At 37.4% G+C, this 23,926-nt stretch overlaps 1 protein-coding gene across 1 annotated transcript in view; it reads right to left on the reverse strand.

The window, feature by feature from the left end:
• Dock4 (dedicator of cytokinesis 4) overlaps nt 1–23,926 on the reverse strand; it is a 440,321-nt gene that overhangs the window by 74,492 nt on the left and 341,903 nt on the right. Inside the window, exons 26-30 of the mRNA XM_090333045.1 lie at nt 21,730–21,828; nt 11,040–11,134; nt 4,109–4,184; nt 2,496–2,596; nt 1,645–1,703 (exon numbers count right to left, since the gene is read on the reverse strand). Of these exons, the coding sequence (XP_090189171.1) occupies nt 1,645–1,703; nt 2,496–2,596; nt 4,109–4,184; nt 11,040–11,134; nt 21,730–21,828 (430 nt within the window). The remainder of the gene's footprint in view (nt 1–1,644; nt 1,704–2,495; nt 2,597–4,108; nt 4,185–11,039; nt 11,135–21,729; nt 21,829–23,926) is intronic.

Below are 23,926 nucleotides of genomic sequence, written 5' to 3' on the forward strand. Positions count from 1 at the left end.
AAAAGGACACAGTATAAGTGCATAGTCATACTGGCCTGGATAAAGATTTATGTGCGAAGGCCCATAGAGAGCAATGCTCAGAAGAGAAAACCTGCCATGTCTGCCAGTATTCTGGCAATCCAACAAAATTTATTCTGGTCTCCTAATTAGAGCCTTAATAACTATAACTGTCTTCAAAAATAATTTCATTGCAGTGTTCACTGAAAAAAATGTCTTGCTAAATGCATATTAAATGCAATATACTACAAGATTCTTGCTATACTTTTGAAAGAGCAAGGATAAAAAGAATCATCAAAACTTGGAGACTAAGAGGAATACTTGCCAAGTAAGACATTTAGTGCTATTTTTGCAATGGATCTAAAGACAGATCATGGTTTCTTTTAACTGCCTTTCATAATTACAGGTTATTTCTAAGATGTTAACTCATTTGTTTTCCTGACCTCACCAGCAAGCACCATTGACCACTGTGCTCAATTATATACAAGTCTCCTTCAAATTGTTATGTATATTTGAAGGATAGGTGTTTAAAAAATCATTCCATAAGAAGAATTCAAAGAAAACTGGAATGGAAAACAAACCCTGCACTCTCCAAGCCATATTTGGATAAGCCCAAGAAAGAAGATAACTCTCATGTCATTCCATATACAGTTTAAGTAAGTCAAAAATTTTAATAACTCATAAGGAGGAACTAAAATATGATGCTAGTTAATGTACCCTAAAAACTGCATAGTTAACACACCAAATTAAATGTTATGAATCTCTAGAAAGACATCCTGTGCCAATGGAATTTAAAGCAATTTGTTTTCCAAGTATTCTCTTCTGTGTAACTAGACCTGTGTCACCAATTTGCAGGAGTAACATGTTTTATGTGCTGTGGTAGATTAACAAAATTGGATCTAACAGTCTCTTAGCAACTGCATATGCTTTTAAAATCCTTTGGCTGGGGTTTTCATGACATAGGTCAATGATCTGAAGTTTTCTGAAGTGATGATGCTTAAGTCAATATTTCACAAAGTTTAATCTAAATTTATGAGACTCATAGTCTAAGTTCAGACTTCTAAAATTTTTGTGTTGTTACAGCTTAAAATTCTGAAAGGTTACTTTATTGCTAGAAATGTTTGTGAAATACTCTATCTAAAATTTATCATTAGCTCATAACGAGATGACAATAGTAGGCTGATTTTTTTCTAGACAGAAACCACTATAAAGAATAAGATGTAACTTTTTTTCAGTGCCAACATGTCAATTAGGTTCTATAGATTTATTATTATTATTATTATTATTATTATTATTATTATTATTATTTTGTGGGTCATGGGCTTGAACTTGGCCTGGGCATTGTCCCTAAACTCTTCAGCTCAGGGGTACCACCCTACCCTTCCTACCCTTGAACCAAGCCCTACTTCCCGTTTTCTACAGGTTAATTGGAGATAAGAGCCTTAGTTCCTTTTGTGCCCAGGTTGGGTTTGAACCTTGATCCTCAGATCTCAGCTTCCTGAGTAGCTAGGATTACAGGTATGAGCCACTAAGCCTGGCTTGTAGATTATTTTTGATGAATTAGATATTTGATTTCACATCTTTCATTGGTAAGTTGTGCTTCTTTTTTATGCTTAAAAAATGCAGGTGATATTTTCCATAACTTACCTAGGTTTTGCCACATGCTGAAAATTTCACAGCCCATTGTTACCCGCATATCACCATACCTGAAATGGAACAAAAATCAAATCTAACACAAAGTCTCCACAACCATTCTGAACTCAAAGGCAAGAATTTTTTTTTTCCAGTCCTGGGGCTTGAACTCAGGGCCTTGGCACTGACCTTGGGCTTTCTTAAGGCTAGCACTCTACCACTTGAGTGACAGCACCACTCCTGGCTTTTTCTGTGAATATGGTACTAAGGAATTGAACCGAGGGCTTCATGCATGCTAGTGAACATTCTACCACTCGGCCACGCTTCTGTCCCCAGAAATTTTTAATTAAAGATGCTTCATGTAAATTTCTTGGTGCTTCAAAATCAAATCTTGACATACATTTTTTTGTGAGGGGGATGGGGCTTGAGCTTGGTCTGGGTGCTGTCCCAGAGCTCTTCAGCTCAAGGCTACCACCCAACCCTTGTGCCATGCCCCACATCCCATTTTCTAGAGGTTAGTTGGAGATGAGTCTCAGGTCCTTTTGTGCCCAAGCTGGCTTTGAACCTCGATCCTCAGATCTCAGCCTCCTGAGTAGTTAGGATTACAGTTGTGAGCCACTGCACCTGGCTGACATACATATTTTAATGAAACAGATCTGCCTCATCATTTTTGCCTTCTACAGTAATTTTGAATCTTGAAAGATTTATGGTTAAAAAAAGAAATTTCAATATCTTTAATTTATATAATAAATTATCTCTTGTGCTCTTGGTCATTGCTTCTCTATTTATGTTTTCAGTTGTAGATATTTGGATTTGTAAATCACTTGGCTTAAACATTTCCCTTTTGATTATAACTCAGTACTTACTTCTCTAACACTTTTTTCTTTTTGGAAGGAGTGAACATCTCTAATTGCAGACACAACTGGTTTATAAAAATGACTGCAAGGTAGAAGTAGGAATCCCAAATCTAAAAAAGAACAAGACATTTAAACATTTAAAGGTGAAGTGATCCCATATCTTGAGTTCATGTCCCAATGGTAAGGATGGAACTAAAGTTAAAAGAAGATTGACTATGACTTTGTAAGTCATATCTAGATATTAATATGTAGGGGTTATTATTTTCTTTCATACACTAGGTGCTTAAAATTTTCTCTAATAAAGAAATCAGGCAAACTAAATGAATAATGTCTATTCAGATACTACTTCAAAGCTGAATTTGAGTTTCCATGCAGGTTCCTCTGCTTTATGCTAAATGCTAAATATTTTGTTTCTCTTGTGATATCCCTCAGTGTTTCTAGGGGAGCTAAATTATTAGATAGGTTATTTTGGTTTGATTTTTTTGGAGTATCTTATAATACAGAATTTTAAAAATGCCTATATTCCTTTGAATATTCTAATTGTTTTAAATTTAGACAAAAATTATTTTTCAAGTCTAATCGTTTTTCGTTTGTATGTGCATTGTCATACAATGGTCTCCTGGGTATAGCCAAAAAATCTTTTGAGTCCAGGTTTTCTTGTCCCAAATACAGAATCAGAAAGACATCAGAATAACATTTCCTGAAATAAATTTAGCTGAAGTAGGATACATAGGACATTATGAACAGAAACTTTCTCTGTTGACAACATGCAAAATTAAAGACAATTAACTACAAGAGATATACAAAAGTGTTCATAATATGTAAAGTCAAAGGAATATGATAAAACCACAAGCAAAATTATTTATCTAAATAAATAATTAGGGATATATACCAAATTTGATTTGGTAAGAATGTACATAAAAAGGGTAATCTGGGCCGGGAGTTTGGCCTAGTGGTAGAGTGCTTGCCTAGCATGCATGAAGATCTGGGTTCGATTCCTCAGTACCACAAACAGAGAAAAAAGCTGGAAGTGGTGCTGAAGCTCAAGTGGTTGAGCTCTAGCCTTGAGAAAGCCCAAGGACAGTGCTCAGGCCCTGAGCTCAAGTCCCTGTCATTTCTATTTTAGGCTGGAGGCTAAAATAGAAGGATCACAATGTAGGACCTGAGCAAAAAAGTGAATCTCTGCCTAAAAGATAATGAAAGTAGAATGGATTCAAGTTCTAGAGTGCTTATAAAGCAAGTATGGGGCCCTGAGGTCAAATCCAAGAATAGCTCACTTAAAAGTATAAAACTGATTATAAGAAGAGAATATAGAATTTTTTTTGTGGTGCTGGGGTTTGAACTGAGGGCCTTGTGCATGCTAGGCAAGCTCTCCACCAATGAGCAATATCCCACCCCAATCCTTGGTTTCTTGCTGTCTCTGAACTTGCTACATAACCTAGGCTGGTCTTAAATTCTTGATCCTCTGCCTCAGCCTCCAGAATTCTGGGGTTATAAGTATATGCTACCACTCCTGTCTAAAATTGCATTGGTTTTTCTTGTATTTGTGTTACTTTTCTTTTTTTATATGTAATGTGACTCTTTCAAGCACAAGCCAAACAGTTACCTAAATAGATACTTACCTTATAATCAAAGTTTTCATTTAAGAAATTCTTACGAAGCGCATCTGAGAGATACAGTACTGTTGTAATAATAACACTAGTAAAAAGAAAAAGAAAGCATTTTGTGTTGAAATCCTTATGTTATTGGAAATCATTTGGCAGATAAGAATAAAAAGCACCAAAGAGAAAAATAAACCCTCCTTCAATAGGCACTGGAGCAATGTTAGATAATTCTATAAAAAAAGATGCCAGTTCCTTCCCCTGCCCCACAAAAAAAAGAAAGAAAAATCTATTATTCAAGTTAGTTTCTTTGTAAAACAAAACATAGGAATACCTACTATTATGTGATTCAGGCAGAAATACATTCAAATTTTGATGCCTCCATGTTTTTATTAATTTCTGAGCAAAGCCACCATAAACCTATTTTTATTATCATGAAAGAAATGCAGCCTAAATGTAAAACAAACAGCACAGGATGCCAGAATATACTATGCACTTACGAGATGCACTCTGTGTTCTCCCCCACGGAAGGTGTTAGGCTGAGAGCTATGGAAGGCAGAGACCCACTCAGGGCAACACTGCCATTAAAGGAACAATTAAAGACTGTGAAATTGTCTGTGACCCAGAGCTAAGCTGTGTGAAAGCTACAGGGAACCTCACAGCCACTTAGAAAAAGGGGCATTTACTACCAGGGCAAGAACACCCAGGAAGCCTAAGAGGGGGGCATATACAGCCCTACGTATCCTCCTGGGAGATTAAGAAGGAAGGATTTGGTGAGCACTGTTGCTTAAGGTTCTGAAATGTGTTCAAAATTTGCTCACAGAAGAATATATGTATATCTGTATACACACATACTTAAAATTTAATCTGTTCCCAGATGGGTAATTTAATGCTGGAATAAGATAAGCCACTAATGTTACTAGAAACTAAGGAATAGTATATAAATGGTTGATATTTAAACCCTCTGTGGCCTTTTCTGAGACACACATATAAGGCAGTGCTATGACATGACAAGGCCCAGTTTTCACTTTACGATTGAGAAAGCGTAAATGATGAGAAACCAAAAATCAATCAAAATAGAATTATGTTCTTACAGGCCAGTAATTTAAGAGATTAATTTAAAGAAATGCTGGCCAGGTGTCAGTGTCTCACACCTATAATTCTAGCACCTTGTAAGGCTAATATTGTAGTAACTGAGGTTTAGGGCAAGCATGGGCAGTAAAGTCTGTGAGACTTCATCTCAGTTGAGAAGAGCTAGGTGTGGTTCCAAGTGCCTGTCATCTCAGCTATAGTAAGAAGTGGAAAATGAGAGGATCACTGTCCAGATGTTTGCCTGGGCAGGAAGTAAGACTCTATCTCAAAAATAACCAGTGCAAAAAAGGGGTGGAGATATGGCTCAGTTGTAGAGTGCATGCTTAAAAAGTAGGAGGCCCCGAGTTCAAATCCCTAAACTGACAGATACACTCAATGCTTTTAATTTTTTCAACAAAACTCCGTAATATGTAGCATGTAGTATTTGGTATGTGTGCTATGCCGAGGCAGAGAGCAGACTTCCCAGGAGACTTTCACTACTTCAAATGCGTTTGAGTTATGCTTTCAGCCCAAGGCACGAAGGCAGTTCCCAGTAACTCTGCACTAAGCCACAGAAGCCCTGCCACAAAAGCCCCCATGCCAGCCAAAGCATTTGTACTTAAACGCTCCTTGTCTGCAGTGGACAACTATGGGGCTGAGAGATTTTCTTCACTTGTTCCAATTTATCTAAAGCCATGTGGTTCTTCTGGCTTTATTATTTTACTTATGAGTCAGTTTCTGAATACAGGGTGGGGGTATTTCAAATCTCAGGGCTCTAACTAAGTCACTAAGAAAGGTTTGCAATCTGTTACCACAAATGGCCAAATTACTGATTGATGCTGTACAAGAACCAGTTTTGACAACCATAATTTATGGGCACAGAATGATAAAATCCACTCAAGAAGGAGGAACTGACGCACAGGAAATAAAAGTTACTACTTCGTGATTTTCATGCAGCCTGATTTAGAAATTATCTTCAATCTTGTTCGATTGAAAGCTACTCCAACTTGAAAATCTGCTTAAGGATAAACCATCTCCAAAAACAATACACGGACTTTGAGAAAAATGAAGAAAATTTATTCTTGGAGTATGACTTCCCTACAACTTGGAGAATTCAAGGGCAGAAGCAGAAATGGACACATAACCTCTTAAGGGCAAAGGAAGATTCTGTACAGTCACCAAGGAAATTCATCCCAGTGCCCAGTTCTAAAACCTCAGTGTGTATAGACTGACTTAAAAGATACACATACCCCAGGGCATTACCACCTCCATTGTTGGTTACTTTGTGATAGGCTGAACTAGTTGATTTTGATGCATCGATCTTTCTTTCTCAGTGTTGATTGGTGTTAGACTAGAAGACAGATAATACAGTCCGAACAGATAATACTTCAGAGGAGTCTAGCCTTGTTTACCAGGGTCACCAAGAGCCTACTTGAACAAGTGTTTGTTGAATAACCGTGGCCTCATTATCCATTTGTGTCTCTGCTTTGTTAAACTAATTTAGATATTGTGTTAGATATTGTGAAGAAAGGACTGAAATTAAGACAGGGAAGGCTGATCTAAGTGGATGGAACTAGGAAAAGAGGAGAGATTTTGCTTTTGTCAGAGAAGCATGCAGTGCTGTGAGGTTAGGAGAATATGGAAAGACTTACATTGGTGATTTGGAAAGGCTTCAGTTTTAGTAGAAAATCAGTCATCAAATCAAAACACTCTGTGTGTTCTTAGTAGACCAAACCCTAATGAAGGGAAGCTAAAGGAAAAGCTTCAGGTACCCATTCTTACCAACTCCTCTCAACATATCAAGAGATGCAATGAGCAAACAAATCTTGCATAAGTATTTGTAACAACCACTTACATCATTTTGACACACTCATACTAATATACAGTTTTGACAAAAATCATTAACTCTGCATGTGTTGACATTGGCACAAAAAAAATTCAGGGCTCCTGGTTGGCTTTTGTGCTCAAGAGCAGCATTTTACCATTTCTGCTGCAGCTCTGCTTCTCCAAATCACTATTTTACTCCTCCCTCCCTTACTTATCAGGCATTTCATACTTTAGAGATTAGTACCCTTAGAAAACAAAAAATACAATAACAGCAGCTATGTCAGTGGATATGCAATAGGTTGCCTACACCACTATTCACCTATTGTTTTCTGCCTTCCTTTCTGCTATTCTGGACACATTGTGAGTGCTCCTAGTTCAAGTGCAGCTTTCTTCCGGTGTACCAGATCACTACCGAGAAATCAAGCTGCAGTGCCCTCATCTACTTCCGAGTAGCAAAGGTTAAAGGCTTGAGCTACTGCACCTGGCAAGCTGTGGCTCCACTAGGTATTTTACCTTCCTGACTGTGTCCAGCATCAGAGGCATCTCATCTTTCTTGGGTACTACTCCACTGATCTGTTACGTTCTCATCTCTAGCTATATTTTCTTCTTGAGTGCCCTCGTTCATTCCCATGGCTTTGATACACAGTCATATTTCAGTGATCCTAAAAGTACAGCTCTAATTCCAAACTCTTCCCTGCACTCTTTGCAAGCACATCTTGCTTGTTCCAGCTTGCTCTTCCTTACCTTCTTCACTTTTCTAACTGTTGATCCACGCTTCCCAGTATTTTCACCTAAGTTAATGGGCTCCCAATCCTAAAGACTGTCTTCAGTCCTCTTTTTTTCTTCCCCTAGTCACATCCAGTTATCTCACCTTTAAATCTTGTCCTTTGAATTTTCAAAAATCGATCTCATCATCTTCATTGCTATCTACCTGTTCAAGCCACTGTCATCTCTTACCTAGATGGTTGCCGTAAGCTCCTAATGCATTCTCCGACGTTTCACTTCTGATGCTCTACCCAACAACATTTTGGCCCTAACTTCCCTTTCTAATTGGTTCCTTCCTTCCCCACACTAATGATCTTTCTGTTCTGAAAAGGGTTCATGTTCTCTTGGGCCACAGAATCTATGTTCATGCTATTCTTTTATTTTTGCCAGTCTTGGGGCTTGAACTCAAGGCCTGAGCACTGTCCTTGGGCTTTCCTCAAGGCCAGCATTCTACCACTTGAGCCACATCACCACTTCTGGATTTTTTCAGTGTATGTGGGACCGAGGAAACAAACCCAGAGCATTGTGTATGCTAGGCAAACACTCTAGGCCAAACTCCCAGCCCCTGTTCATGCTATTCCTATAGAGAAACATTCTTCACTTGCTGTTTTCTGGTTTAAATTGTACTCCTTTGTGAAAGACAATTCGATTTCAGTGCAAAACAATGCTCCTTTCATAAATATCCTTACAGATGTGTGCTTTTATCTGTGTGTGTGTGTGAGAGTGAGGCGGGGAGGGAGAGAGGGAGAAAGGGAGGGAGGGACGGAGGGAGGGAGGGAGGGAGAAAGAGAGGAAGGAAGGGAGGGAGGGAGAGAGGGAGGGGGGGAGGGCACATTGGTGTTGGGGATTGGGGCCTGAAGTCAGGGCTTTGAAGTCTTGCTTCACATTTTCCACTCAAGGTGGCATTCCATCACTTTGGCCACACTTCCACTCTGGCTTTTTGCTGTTTAACTGAGACAAGAATGTCTTGGGTTTTTCTACCCATGTTTGCTTCAAATCAGGATCTTCAGATAGAGCCTTCTGGACAGGCAGGATTATAGACAGGCATGTGCCTCCCTCTTTTCCTCCCTTTTTTTCTTGATAGAATTTTATGGGGTAGCTCAGGCTAACTGTAAGTATTATAGGCATGTGCCACCATTCCTGTTTCAGAAATCTAATTTCTAATGTTTTAAAATAATAAAGACAAATAGGTGAAGGCTTATTTCTAGTCTATATTATATTTACATATTGTACTATATTGTCCACTTATGCAATGGACTACATTGTATTTATAAAGGGAAATGAGTCTCAATATTGTCCATAAAGAGATTAGATGTGTAGCCCTCTCCACTGCTAGTGCAAAAGCAGGGTCAGACTGGTATTAGCATCCACTTAGGTGGTCTGAAATTGCATACTGCAAAGCATCATGGCTCTTTCTGAGCTTCCTATGGAAGAAATTTTCAGTTTAAATGTATTACACAGAGTTCACTTCCAAAAAACATGGTCCTATTTGGCTAATATTATAGATGAAAATCCAAACATGATATGCTTATCCAAAGGCAGAATATATACTTCTTAAATATATTTTCCACTCATTTGGCCCTGAGAGTCTTCATAAACAGACTGGGAATTTTTAGTTTGGGAAAAAAAGGCATATATATATATATAATATATATATATATATATATATATATGTATGTGTGTGGCTTGAACTCAGGACCTAGGCAAGTCCTCAAGTTTTTCTCCAGGCTAGTGCTCTACCACTTGAGCCACAGTACGACTTCTGACTTTTTCTATGTATATGGTGCCAAAGAATCAAACTCAGGGCTTCGTGCATGCTAGGTGAGCACTTTACTCTAGGCCATGCTCCCAGCCCCATATGTTATATTAAAAATCCACATTGCTATTGAATGTTTTCAACATGCTCAAGAGAGCCTGGGCACCTATGAAGAAAATGTTAAATTTACTTTCAGTATGAATTCCTGCCACTGAAAATCCCAATTCAAGCCAAATGTGTAGCCCTTCATGAGGATACAGTGAGATGACCAAATGATGAGGACCCGTTCCCAGTGACTTCCCATTGGGTCACTCACAGCCCTCTCCAGGACCAGGACATTTGATCTTTAGCAGGAAGCCCAGAGCAAATGAGCAAAAGCTTCCACTTTAATTTGTAGCAGACAGAAGAAATGATATTCCATTCTACTCACAGATAATCAAAATATATATGCAAAATTCTAAACAGAGCTATGTCACTAGTCTCAATTAGTTTTCAAAATGGAAAAGCTGCTTCTGTACTTATGTAAAATAGAATATGCCACATTACACTGTTTGTTACTTTATGAAGTTTTTAACACATCATTTTAACACCTCCAAGTCTATAAATGTATACTGCAGCAGAAGTCATCTTAAACATATCTAATCAAAATGTAATCCTGCATCCCTTGAGCTCTGCTTCATCATACCTGGGAGCCTGGGGGAGATATATGGTGACCTTGGCCTATGGAGAGATGTGAGCACAAGGGTACTGGCATTTGGAGAAGGTAAAGGAGAAGCAGGGGAGTGTGGGCTTAGAAGTGAGAATGTTAATGAAATAGAGTAAATAAGGGGTTTGAAGTGAAGGTAAAGACAGTTTTCTAAGCTTTCAATGTCCTGAGACTAGAGTGACAGGAAGTTAAGAGAATAGATAAATCTATGATATAAAATTTCCTAGAACAGCACCTGCCATTCTTACTATATCAGTATCTCCTCTTCTTGTTCGTATTCTTTCCAATTATTGTCCCCCAATCTAGTTTTGCTAGATTCACTGATTTTACCAACTCCAAGGGATTCAAATGAACATTTATGTTAATAACTATCTAAACATCTGAATTTTGTGCTGAGCTTTCTTTCCTCAGAGTACTCTTTTCAGCTCTGTATTACTTATGATATTCTATATTAGCAGAATCAATAAAAGTAGCTCTAATTTCTACCTGTTCAACTCAAGGGCCGTGTCTTATTCCCAGGACTTAGCACACAGTAGTTGCTTAATGGAGTATGTTGAATTTCAAATGTCCAGAAAGAGGGAACTGGTTAAACAAATGATGACAGAATGGGCTTTCTTGATACAAACCCTATTGTGTGGTTTGGTGTTTCCATGCTGTCAATGCATTATAAATATTCAAAAACAACAGTGAAACATTATTTAAAAAATAAAGATAAGTTATTTCAGTGATAAAGAATCTTACAACTTGGAGGTTTCACTTGAGATGGGATCTAATGTCTCCCCTTGTCCTTGCACATTCATCTATAATTAGCAACTAAAATGGCTTACTTGTTAGCAACCAAGCGCATAACAGTCCAGTCCTTTGGGAACATCTCTGGGCGTATCAATATTCGGAATACAGTAAATATCTGCAGCAGGAAATCCTTGGATAGAAGGAAATACATCATATTACTAATTTATTTTAATTGTCAACACACACATATACACACAGGTAGACAGTCCTGTTATTTCCATTTCAACTACAGAGAAGGGTGCCTTACTTTAGTAGTATACCAGGAGAACTAGGACCTTTCCTGTTTCCAATACCTAAATCCATCTGGCTTGCCTAAGTGTTTTATTTTCTTTTCTTAGGCACAGTGGAAGTGACTCTTCATTGCTTTTCATAAGCTCTGAAAATTTAGGTTCTAGAAATAAAAGCTTCTAACAGAAGATGAGCAGCCAAATATATTCCTTTAAAATCTCTGTTATAATGTCCTTACCATCAGAATGTTTCATTACAATAGAACAATAATTGAACCAATTGTCTTGGTTTAATTGTTAAACTTTAGAAAGTGATATTCACAAGGAAGCATTTTATCTAAAAATCTATTTTTTAGAGGGCAATCATAGGATGTACTTGAGGCTGTGTGTGCATTTATGGAATCTGGGTGAATTTCCTCAGTGTGTTATATAGAATAAATTCAAATGAGAATGCAACTAAGTGGAGCCTAATGACAAGTGATTGCCAGCTCTGAGTGTTACTGAGAATTTGTGCCATGGGGTAGCTGGTTTTTAAGCTGACTGCCTAGTGATGCATCTGCTTTCTCTCCCTCTCTCCTGTGCTCACAGTCTCTCCCTCTCCCCCCCTCTCCCCTTTCTTGCTCTCTCTTTCTCATTCTTTCTCTCTTTTAAACCTCTTTCTCTTTGTTTTAAATGGACAGGTCACATTGTATGCTTTCTCCACGTACAACATGATGGGTTGAAGCATATATGCATTATGACACAGTCAAGTGTAACTAGTTAGAAAGGGCATTGCCTCTCAGAATTATCATTTTCTCAATAAGACTTGTAAACTATTCATAAATTAACTTTAGACATGGAAATATTAATCCTTAATCCTTGAAGCTTTAGGAGACACAGAGCCCAGAATGCCATAGCATGTGATTTCTATCTCTATCTGTGACATATAGTTTTTTTCTACTCAAAAAAAGATTTTTCTCATCTAGCTTTGATAAAGATTTATTTATTAGAAAAGTTACAGTTTCTTCTAACTTTTTGAGATTCTAGGAAACTATTTTTTTTCAGAAGTTGTACAAAGGGGTCTGGATCCAACAAACAGTAGAGAAAACAACGTATCTTATCAATGACACCCCTTCATATCTCCCAACCTCAATTATCCCTTTCATTTTCTTAGTTCCATTTTCACAAATGTACACTGAATATTATTATTATTATTTTTTTGCCAGTCCTGGGCTTGAGCTCAGGGCCTGAGCACTGTCCTTGGACTTTCTCAAGGCTAGAGCTCTACCACTGGGGCCTCAGCACCACTTCCGGCTTTTTTCTATGTATGTGGTACCAAGGAATCGAACCTGGGTCTTCATGCATGCTAGGCAAGCACTTTTAACCACTAGGCCAAATTCCCGGCCCTGTACACTGAATATTATAATTGCATTCTTTTACCTCTCTCTCTCTCCCTTCCTCCCTCCCTTCCTTCCTTCCTCTACCCCCAAAGTATTATTTCTTAACAAACTGAATTAAGATAACAGTGTTATGCTGCTTAAGGAATAATTCAAAGCATTAGACTTTTACATATCCAATCCAACAACAGATTATGTTAAACATGCAAGCTTTCTAACTGTGAGATCATGATTGTCATTCCCATCAACAGAAGATAGAAAAGGAAGCTGAAAACTGAGAACCATGTGGCTCTTAATTTTTTTTCACACACTAACAGCTTTAATCTAACCCATAAATATTTTGACAAGAATTTATTGTAGTTTCTTTGATGTACTACATTGATATGTAGTACGCACCATGAGGAAACATTCCCACCAGGTCATCTGTCTTCTGATGGCCCCTCATGAGCAACCATTTACAAATGTATTCCACTGCAGATCAGATGACTGCGGGGCAGGGCTGATTTCATAAGAGTTGCTGTACTTAGGTGCAAGACACTGGGTTCAATATGCACCACAAAAACAAATAGCAACAAAAAAATGAATCATTTCACATTCTAGTCCTTTTGCATATAAAGACTGTGAGAAGCCCTTTTAAAAAGCATTTCTAAAAGTTACTCTTCGAGCTCTTCCATTGATTCTTTTGGCATTGTTTTTTGAGGCATGAATATGTATAGTTCCTGTTTTTTATGAATTGCACTTATCTTTCAAAGATGTCCTATATTGCTGCTTTTGCTTACACAGAAATTAAAGAGAAATCAAAGCGGGGAGTCATTTGTTTATTGAATTCTATGATTAGTTAGGAGTGTAAATAAAGTTACAAATCAGTGTAGTTTTATCTTTTACCTTGCAACTTTTAATAACATGATGGATAGCCATAGGGATATGTGCACAGTGGGGTGAGGAGGTAAGGTTAGAATGCCAGGGGTAAAACTGGCTGAAAGAATGGGTAAAAGAAGACTAGATTTTATCTTATGGGCCAGACTCTTCAGTTATTAGTCCAGTAACAAAAGAGATGTATTTATGCTTTACTAACTAGGATAAGACATTGGAAGAGGAATTCTGAGACCAGGAAACCCAGGGCAAGACATCCAGAGAAGAAAGCATCATGAGTCATCAAATCAAGAGCAATGAGCAGGACAGAACCTTTTAGAAATGTATCTTCTTCATATATCAATTATGTATTTTCAAAATTTACTAGAAATTTCAAATGTATAATGCCTTTAATAACAGGTTGAATTCAATCAAAGAATATTGGTAACCATTACCATGCTAAGTTATATATATTTTTTCTTTTGTTGGTCTGGGGCTTGAACTCAGGGCCCAGGTGCTGTTCCTGAGTCACTTTGTGCTCTAGCTCTAGAGTGCTTAGCACTCTACTCCTTGAGGCACAGATCAACTTCTAGCATTTGAGTGGTTAGTTGGAATACTAGTCTCACAGGGACTTTTCTGAAACCATGATCCTCAAATCTCAGTCTCTTGAGTAGCTAAAATTACATTCGTGAGCCTTGGGTGCGTGGCTAGCTTTACATTTTTAAGAACTGTATTAGGCAAAATAACTCCCAAAGGTCTTCAATCTTTGGATGTGTTAGAACCATTTTTCTTTAGGCGATAAATTCAAATAAAGCAAATCATCATAATTATATGAAAAAAACAGGCAGAAATTCATTGGAGGTGGGTCATTCATTCAACAGAGATTTAATATTTCAGGCACTCTTCTTAAGGTAAAGATGTGGTTCCAGTTCAAGGAGCCAGATGCCATAAAATACAAGGCCCTGTAAATGATCACAGTGTACAGCGTCAGAGAGGTGTACAAGGCTTCATAAAGATAGTGAGTAGCACCTGATAGGGATTTTGTAGTATGAGTGGTAATCAGAAAAGGGATTAGTAGAAAATGAAGTAATGTAGAATAGATATTTCGATAGAAAGAAGAAAATTATTACTAAAATGTATGCATGTCTGTACATGTAAATACTCCATCTATATAATATTTAAGTAGTTTAAGTGGCTGGAATGAAAGGTGTTTGGAAGGGGTTGGAGGATATGCAAGATGGAAGGTAGACTGAGGACAGGGTCAGTGTGACAAAGGAGCTAGATTTTTGGGTCCTGTGGATAATGCTAAGTGCCCAAGTTTTAAAGTTCTATTGAAGCTTGATCAGATATGAGCATTTGAAAGCTACTGAGCCAGTATATGGGAAACAAAGAAAGGTTCCAGGACATATAATCTTATACCTACAACAAGATCCCTATGGCTCTATTTGAAAAGTCATAATCATTAAAGAACAAGAGTCTCAATGTTGTACATACACAAAACACCAAGGATATGGATTATAGGGTAGCCCCCAGTGGAATGTGGGTGTATAATAAAAACATTACTGACTACAAAAGAAGAAAGAAAAAATACTTAATCACTACCCAGTGATTACTTTTGTTCATTTAAAAATAATGTAATATCTTATAGGAGGAAAAAAGAAAAAGAATACAGACTATCAGCACTCAGGTCTTTGCTCCCACACACCAGTACTGACAGTGACTCACGCCACTCACATACCAGAGCTGCAGGACGAAGAGGAAGTGCACACTGTTCAAAAGGCCAGAAGCCACTGTACATCCTGCTTCTCTAAGAACAAATGGCGTTTGAAACACCATTAGCCTCACTTGATACCTGAGAACTGCTGGCTTCTAAAATTCATTCTGATTTAGAGAACCACTAGGAAATGCTAAGACAAATCTTTGAATTGTTAAGGAAAAGAGCAGTAGTGCTAGGAATAAAGAGCACAAAGTCCTGTAATGTATAGCTATATAGGTTTTTTTGGTATCAATTACGACTTTTAAAATGTGTATATTCTACTTTGGTATTACTATAAGTGGTTGTACAAAGGGGTTACAATTCTAAAAGACAGGTTATGATTTTGAGGAACTGCCATACTGCTTTCCATAGTGGTTGAACGAGTTTGCACTCCCACCAACAGTGTAGTAGTGATCCCTCCTGGCCACATCCCCTCCAGCATCTGTTGTTATTAGTTTTCTTGATCCTGGCCATTCTAACTGGAGTGAGGTGGAATCTTAGAGTTGTTTTGATTTGCATTTCTTTTATGACCAGAGATGTTGAGCATTTCTTCATGTGTCTATAGGCCATTTTTGTTTCTTCTTCAGAGAAGACTCTCTTTAAGTCTTTGGCTCCCCTATGACCCAGCAATTCTACTACTTGGCATTTACCCAATCATCCAGAAACAAGGACATACTAAATCCACTAGCACAACAATGTTCATTGCAGCACTATTTACCATAGCAAAAATATGGAACCAACCTAGATGTCCCTCAGTTGATGAGTGGATCAACAAGATGTGGTATTTGTATACAATGGAATTCTATGCTGCTGTCAGAAAGAACGATATCACCCCATTTGTTAGGAAATGGAAAGACTTAGAAAAAAATCATATTAAGTGAAGTAAGCCAGACTCAAAGGAACTTAGGCTCAATGGTTTTCCTCATTTGTCATAATCAGCAGAAACCTTGGGCTCTCCTAGCAGAGATTTGCAATAGAGCAAAACCTTGATACAAAAGGCTATATAGTTTGATGCTAAATGAAAGGGGATCTCTAGGATATAGAAACTTAAGCCATATAATGAATGATTGTTGTCCTTAAGGTACTATGTTATCTCTCATCTCTTTTGCTGTCCTTTGGTTATCTCATATTGTTACAGTATCTCACTTTGTTACCTGATATATCGGATATATTTGTATTTGATTATTTGAAATTGGATAGGGAAGGGGGAAAACAAGATGAGGGGTGGGGGTGGGGGGGAAGGAAACGGGGACCAAGACATATGAAAGGGTATCAATGTATGTGAATTAATGCACCTTCTATCTGGCAAATATCATATAACCCTTCTACTAATTACAATAAAAATATACGAAAAAAAGACAGATTATGAGTACAATGTATCTTTATCAATGACCCCCATTCCATCATTCTCTTTCATCTTCCTCCTCCCATCCCAATCCTCAAATTACATAGTTCAGTTTTTATATAACATACATTGAATATAATATAAAGTCATTATAGTCAAGGTGTATATTCTATGACATAACAATTAAATCCAGGAAATTACTCCATAGTTATAAGTGCTATCTTGTAAGTTCGTAAAGATAAATGTTCATATACATAGGTTATCTCAAGATCTTCTCTAGAGACAAAATCAGAAACATCCAGACTGCCCAGTTCAATTATGTAGCATTCACACAGTGAGATTTGGAAAAATAAGGTGTTGAGATACGTAATACCAATGAGACATTATTGTGTGAAAAAAGTGCAGAACAAGATGAATAGCACAATTCAACAAAAAACTCCACATACATATATATATATATATATTATAAAACAAGATAGAAAGCCTAGGAGTACATTTCTGAGCTTTAACAACAGCTTCTTGTGGGAATTAGGACATAAAGGGGGAGGGAATAGGACATGCCATAATTTCACTGCCAAAGTTCACTGTGTCAGAACCTTAATTCTTTAATGTAGTTGTGCTGGGATCTGAGGCTAGTGGGGGGTGTTGGGGCCATAGAAACACAGCTCTCATGAATGGGAGAACAGCTTTCTCCCATCATTGAGTTCTTGTTCTCATGGATTAGCATAGTTTTTAAGAGCTAGTTGTTACAAAGAAATTATTCCTATGATTTTCTTTTGCATATTCCTACTTGCCCTTTAATTTTCATTATAAATTGAAGGAGCAGAAGGCCTATAACAGAAGGCAAATAAATGCTGGAACCATATGTTTGGACTTTCTGGCTTCCAGAAATAAGAGCCAAATAAGCCTCTTTTGCCTTTTTATAAATTTTCCGGTGTTGGGCACTCTGTTACAGCAACAGAAAATGGACTAAGCCAAGACAGATATCTTGAAACGTGCCATTTTTAAACAGTGGAGTTCCATGGGATTTTTAGTGCCTAATCCCAATATGAGATATATTTTCCATCAAATACCAGTATACTTATTTGCATCTTGCTTATCATTGATTTCTTTCTTTAATTTCTAATCTCAATCCCAAATAACTCTTCTTCTAATTTGACCCTCCTTAGACACTTTTAATTTTAAGACTAATAATATCGTGTAACATTTAAAGAAGTGGAAAATTAAAGTTTACATAGCTTGATAGCAAAGGTTTTGGTATTCTTACATTCAAGCTTAGCTACCTGAGCAAAGAGATCAGGTTGTCAATAGAATTCTTAATTCTTCCAATTACTTGGAAGTAATGGTATCATTCAACCTTCCTGCAGTGGGGAGGATAAAATGTGCTCCTGTAGGAGAAGAAAAGTGCTTATAGCACATCTTGATTACAGTTGTGGGGGGTAAAGGTGAGGTATTTTCCAATCACTAACTCTTATCATTATTTATACACAGAACATTCATTAGTAAAAAGTCAAATATTTATACAATCTAAAGACAAATATGACTGCTCACATTTATTTGTAACAAAGACTTGACACCCTTAATAAGAGGTTATTTAGTACTACTTGATATTCCTCATGTCTAGCCAATATGCTTAATAAATGTCTATTGAATCAAATAATAGATATCAGAAATAAAATAATGGAGTTTTTTAGTTAAATAAATGAGTTCACGTTAATCACTGGGAGAAGTGCTTTACTATACCACACTGTACAAAAAATGTTCACCATTGGAAATCTTAAGTGTTTTTACTACAGTACAATCTAATGGGGTGCGCTAAGAATTTTTGGTTTTATAATCCATTTTTCAAAATAACTCTGACCTGAATAGCTTAGTCTCTATCCTTTTTAGAATGAATAGTTTGTTTTACTGTACATCTTATTAGAGGTGCTAAAATATACAACATTATGTAGTATATTATCTTTGTAGAGTTGCAAAATTTCTGATTTCTTAAAATATATTTGGTACCAAGAATTGTGGACCAGAATTATTGTTGTTATTATTATTGTTATTTGGTTCATTGGTGGTGGGCTTGAACTCAGGACCTGGGCTCTGTCCCTCATCCTCTTTGTGGTCAAAGCTAGTGCTCTACCACTTGAACCACAGTGCCAATTACAGTTTGTGAGTGCTTAATTGGAGGTAACAGTCTCATGGGAACTTTTCTGTTCAGACTAGTTTTGAACTGGGATCTTCAGATCTCAGCCCCCTGAGTAGTTAGGATTACATACCTGAGACACTGGTGCTCAGCAACTAGTATTGTTTTTGAAAAGTACTCTAAGATAGCTTTAGGGGAACATAACTAACAAAGCATCCAGTTTTCTAGGAAATTGGGCAAAGAAAAAATTTACCTACTAAAAGGTGACATAGAAACTTTTATTTTTTTGCCAGTCCAGGGCTTCAACTCTGGGCCTGAGCACTGTCCTTGGGCTTTCTCAAGGATAGAGCTCTACCACTTGACCGCAGGACCACTTCCAACTTTTTCTGTGTATTTGGAACTGAGGAATTGAACCCGGGTCTTCATGCATGCTGACAAGCACTCTACCACTAGGCCAAACCCCCAGCCCACATAGGAACTTTTAATAGCTAGATTAAAGTCAGATGGCTAATTGGCCTTTAGCAAACTAAATACACGACCTCTATTTTGCATTTGCTCTAGCTACTTTCCCATTAACATGGGGAAAGGTGATAATCCTCCTCCCAGGCAAGGCTAATTCTTTCCATGGCTGATGCCTATTGAGCGACTTTACCTTGTGGGTTAGCCTGCTCCCCCCACCCCTTAGCTTCCCCTCCCCCCTCTCTGCCAGTCCTGGAGCTTGAACTCAGGCCTGGGCACCGTCCTCAGGCTTTCTCAAGGCTAGCATTCTACCGGCTTTTTCTGTATGTGTGGTATCAAGGAGTTGAACCCAGTGCTTTGTGCATTCTAGGCAAGTAAGCACTCTACCACTAGGTCGTGCTCAGGATCCCCAGCATCTCTTTTATCTTCAGTTTCTTCCATTCTATCAGCTCTAACCATTAATATTTAAATATGCATCAGTCTCCATGACAGCTATTCCTCAGACATCCAAAGTTATCTTTCAGTATCCACATTATCTTGTTCTTCTTTAAAGATTATCTCCAATTCCTTTGCCCTACACATTCCTCTGTGTAAGACAGTCTGGCTTTTTCACTCCAGCACTGAAATCACTTACCATCCCCAACAATACCTATGGGATTTTTTATTTTTTTGTGACTGCCATTTGACCTTTGTGAAGCAGAAGGCATTGGAAAGCTAGATAGGGTTTTTAACCCTACACCTTCCTTTTCACATTTACTCCCACAGTGTCCATTATGCATGAAGGGTCAGTTCCCCCAAGCTATGTATCCACAGCCTAGTGCTCTCTCTTGAACTTCAGATCTTATCTACAAGACCACTTTCTTTTGGCTCCCCCTTCAGGCTAACATTGGATTTACCTTTGCTTACAAACCTATACATCTACTTCTAATGTTTGTCATTCAGTGAATGGTGCCAGAATTTAACTCACTTTTAGAAACGTCTCTTCTTCATGGTTTTTAAAGTAATCAGTTATCAAATCCTAATGCTGACTACTTGTTTCATTTCCCCTCAGAACTCCCAATGCTTGTCTCGGTGATTAGGTGCTTAGTTGGTATTTTCTCAATTACAGATTAAGTAGATAGTATCAAATCCTAAATGTCTGTAGAGCCTACTACTACAATTTGCTCATTTATCAAACTCTTCACAGGGACTGTTGGCTGTTCCATTAGTCCACTTTGAACATATAACCAGACAAATATGATTATGTTTTTCCCTCATTAAAGCCCTCAAAAGGTTCTAAATGTCTTCAAAACAGAGTTCATATTCACTTACTAAACCTTTTATCTTACAAGTCTGATCCTCAGGTTCCATATTCTATCAAACAATCAACAAATATATCTTGATTGATTACAGTATGGAGGATCTGCTCTGGGATCTGAGCAAGAATATGAGAAAGAAACCAGCCAAAGCTTTAGACATCAAGGATCCTTGTGCCCAAAGGGGAAAACATATGGATATATCAACAAAAACGTTCTACATTCCAATAAGTGCCATTAAGATGAGGAAGGAAACATGCTGTGCTAGTTAGAACACTAAAGGTGACATTTTAATTAATAATGTCGTTTCATTTTCTGGCACTTAGGATGGAACTCAGGACCTTGTCCATGCTAGGCAAGCAGTCTACCACTGAGTTATAACATTAGCTCAAGTGGGTTTTTACTATATACTTTTACTACTGTTTCAGTTTTCAGATGAGTTCTCTGTTTGGAAGTTTCCCCGCTGACTAGTGCTTTCCTGGGCACTTAAGGGCTTTCCTCAGTATTGAGGAGCTAATGCTGACTACTTGTTTGATTTCCCCTCAGAACTCCCAATGCTTGTCTCGGTGCTTAGGTGCTTAGTTGGTATTTCCTCAATTACAGATTAAGTAGTTAGTATCATTAAATACTTGTTCTGGTCCGCCATACTAACTTAGAAGAAGAAAATATATCTCTTTTGAAAAAGTATGCTCACTGACAGAAACAAAGTCCATGTAAGACACATGGCAGTTCCTTAGTTATGATGTCAACGCGCATAAAACACAGTATCTACCAAGATGAATCATGTCTGTCAGTATGTTTCTCTGCTATTTTTTTAAATTCTCAGACTCTGTAAAAGACGTAGTCTTTTTTAAAATGAGAAAATTGTTTTGGATACTGGGGACTAAAGCTGGGAACTTGTGCTTGCTAGTCGAGAACTCTCCTGCTGAGCTCGAATTCCCAATTCCAAAAAAATTTTGCTAAGAAAAACCTAATTCTTCCATTGTGTTAAATAGTGTTTGGTGGAAGTTAACTGGGTGATTATCTTTCTTCTGAGGCATGCTTTTTTTTAACTCAGTGAAGGTAAGTTCTAATCTTATCCATTTTAAACTAAAAATGATTGTAAGAATGAAAAGTATGCAAATTGACTGATGTTAGTTTGGATGTTTCCATAGAAATTCTTGTGAGGCAAGTAAGCTTGTCAACTGCCCCAAGGTGGCAGAATTATAAAACTACCTGAATAGCAATAAGTAACACCAAGAAAATTGGATACATTAAAGAAAAAAATTAAGTATAACTTACCCTTAATTCCTCCTTTGTGTTGAAACTATCAAGAAGTTGTTGATAATGCCTATCTGTCATTTGTCTTAGTAGGGACAGGAGACAGGCAACAAATTCCCCCTAATTAAAAAAAAAATCATACATTAAAGGAAGGCCATGAAAGAACATCAGGAACTTACTCTAAACTTCCCTTAAAGAGAATAATTAAAAAGTAACTATGATTCAAGTTCACCTACGAAGTCCTCTTAAGCACTCTGTCACTAGGCCAAACTCCTAGCCCTCATATCCAAAACTTTTTTCATGATGACTAATATTAATTTGGCAAATATACAGTGTTAGTATCTGTAGTAGAATGTTTTTTATCTGAAGTTTTCCAGTTGGGAACTAATTCCATTTACTTAAGAAGATAAGGTTCTGAGATCCCTGACCACTTAATCTATGTGTAAAATGCTTTTGTTTCTTTTCCCATTTGAGATAATGACAGTGCTCTTTGGTAGAGAATATAGTACTTCTATATAAATTATTCCTACAAAGCTCAAGCCTTAAAAATTAAAAATGCAAGAGAAGAGTATGCATACCATATTTAGATATGATAACCTACATAGAACTGCTATAACTTGCATTTTATAATCCATTAACTTAACTCTTTTTCCTTCCTAATGCAAACATTTTTTGCTCAGCAGAGAATTTTATCTATTTTTAAGTAGAGTAATAACATTTAAAAACAATACAAAGGCAACAGGCAAAGTAATTAGTGGTAACTAACTGTATGTACATAGAAGGACAATTTAATTGGAAATTAATTTGAGTTCATGTGGAAACTATAGGATCACATGCAAAACCAGAGTCTAGAAGCCCTGAGAAGGAGCTTCCAATACAGGATCAGTTTAGTCAAACCTATCTCTAAATGCCACAACAGAAGAAGCCTAAGACTCTCAGGGGAGCTAGAGATTCCGGTTAGGTCTTTTGCATGTGGATATTTATTTCCAACACAGAGACAGGACAAATTCTTGTCTTCTTATGGTGATCAGTGTAAAAATTCAGGGAACGAAGAATGAGTTGGTAAAAGTATCTCCTAAGTTTAATATACTAGCTTGTTAATGAACAAAGAAATCCTCGATAATTCACAGGAAATAAAAAAAAAGTTAGAGAAAAACTTGTTGACATTTTGAGGCATGTGTGTGTGTATAAAAGCGATCCAAATGTAGGAAAGCAACTCTGTAAAAGGATTAGGGGAATAAGCACAAGTGTTCACACAGGACTGGGAGGGAATGAGTAGACTATGCTATAAATGATGCAACTTCATATTGAAGGTGAAACTTTACTGGGCCAGTGCAGAAGAAAAAATTATGAAGACAGAAGAGAACAAATTCTCCAAAATTATGGATAAAGAGAAAAAAGTTAAAAAAAGTGAATAAAACAAAGTCAGTGAATTATAGAAAAGTTGAGGTTATCAATATGTACAGGCGCTCTCCCACAGATTTTTCTCCAAACTTTAAATTCTTTGAAAAGCCATAAGCTTGCTTACATGTCAACAAACAGGCAACCAATCCCAAACTATCTATAGACCTCAACCACAAGAAACAAGAAAATCACATTAATGTACATGAAATTTTAATTCTAAAGCAAGTAACTAGGAAGAAATCTTAACACTGGTCAGCGAATAAAGACATCATATATAAAGGGAGAAAGTTAAGGATGATCTGGAACAACTCTATGGAACATGGAAAGGCATGGAGAAAATTTTGGTAATAAGAAAACAATTCAGTAGTGAATAGACTTACTTAGGTATTTGTGTTCAATGTACAAAGGTGAACACTTATTTGAGTACAGGTTATTCGTTTTATTGGGCTGACTGCAAATAACTTAGCATTTTGACATACAGGGTTTGGCATATTCATGTCATATTGTCAATCCCAACATTTACTACACAATCCCCCCCTTTTTTCGGGGGGGAACTGGTCCTGGGGTATGAGTGTGAGTGTGTGTGTGTATGTGTGTGTGCACGCGTGTGCGCTGGTACTGAGGCTTGAACTTAGGGCTGAATGCTGTCCCAGAGCTCCTTTTGCTCAAGGCTAGAGCTTTATGACTTGAGGCACAGGGCTACTTCCAGCATTTTTTGTAGCTAATGGAAGATAAGAGTTTAATGGGCTGGTTTTGAACCTCAAATCTCAGCTTCCTGAGTACCTAAGATTCTAGGTGTGAGTGAGCCATAGTG

The sequence above is a fragment of the Megascapheus bottae genome, chromosome 5 (genome assembly GCF_031878675.1).
Source record: "Megascapheus bottae isolate mThoBot1 chromosome 5, mThoBot2.hap1, whole genome shotgun sequence".
Classification (NCBI taxonomy): Eukaryota; Metazoa; Chordata; class Mammalia; order Rodentia; family Geomyidae; genus Megascapheus; species Megascapheus bottae.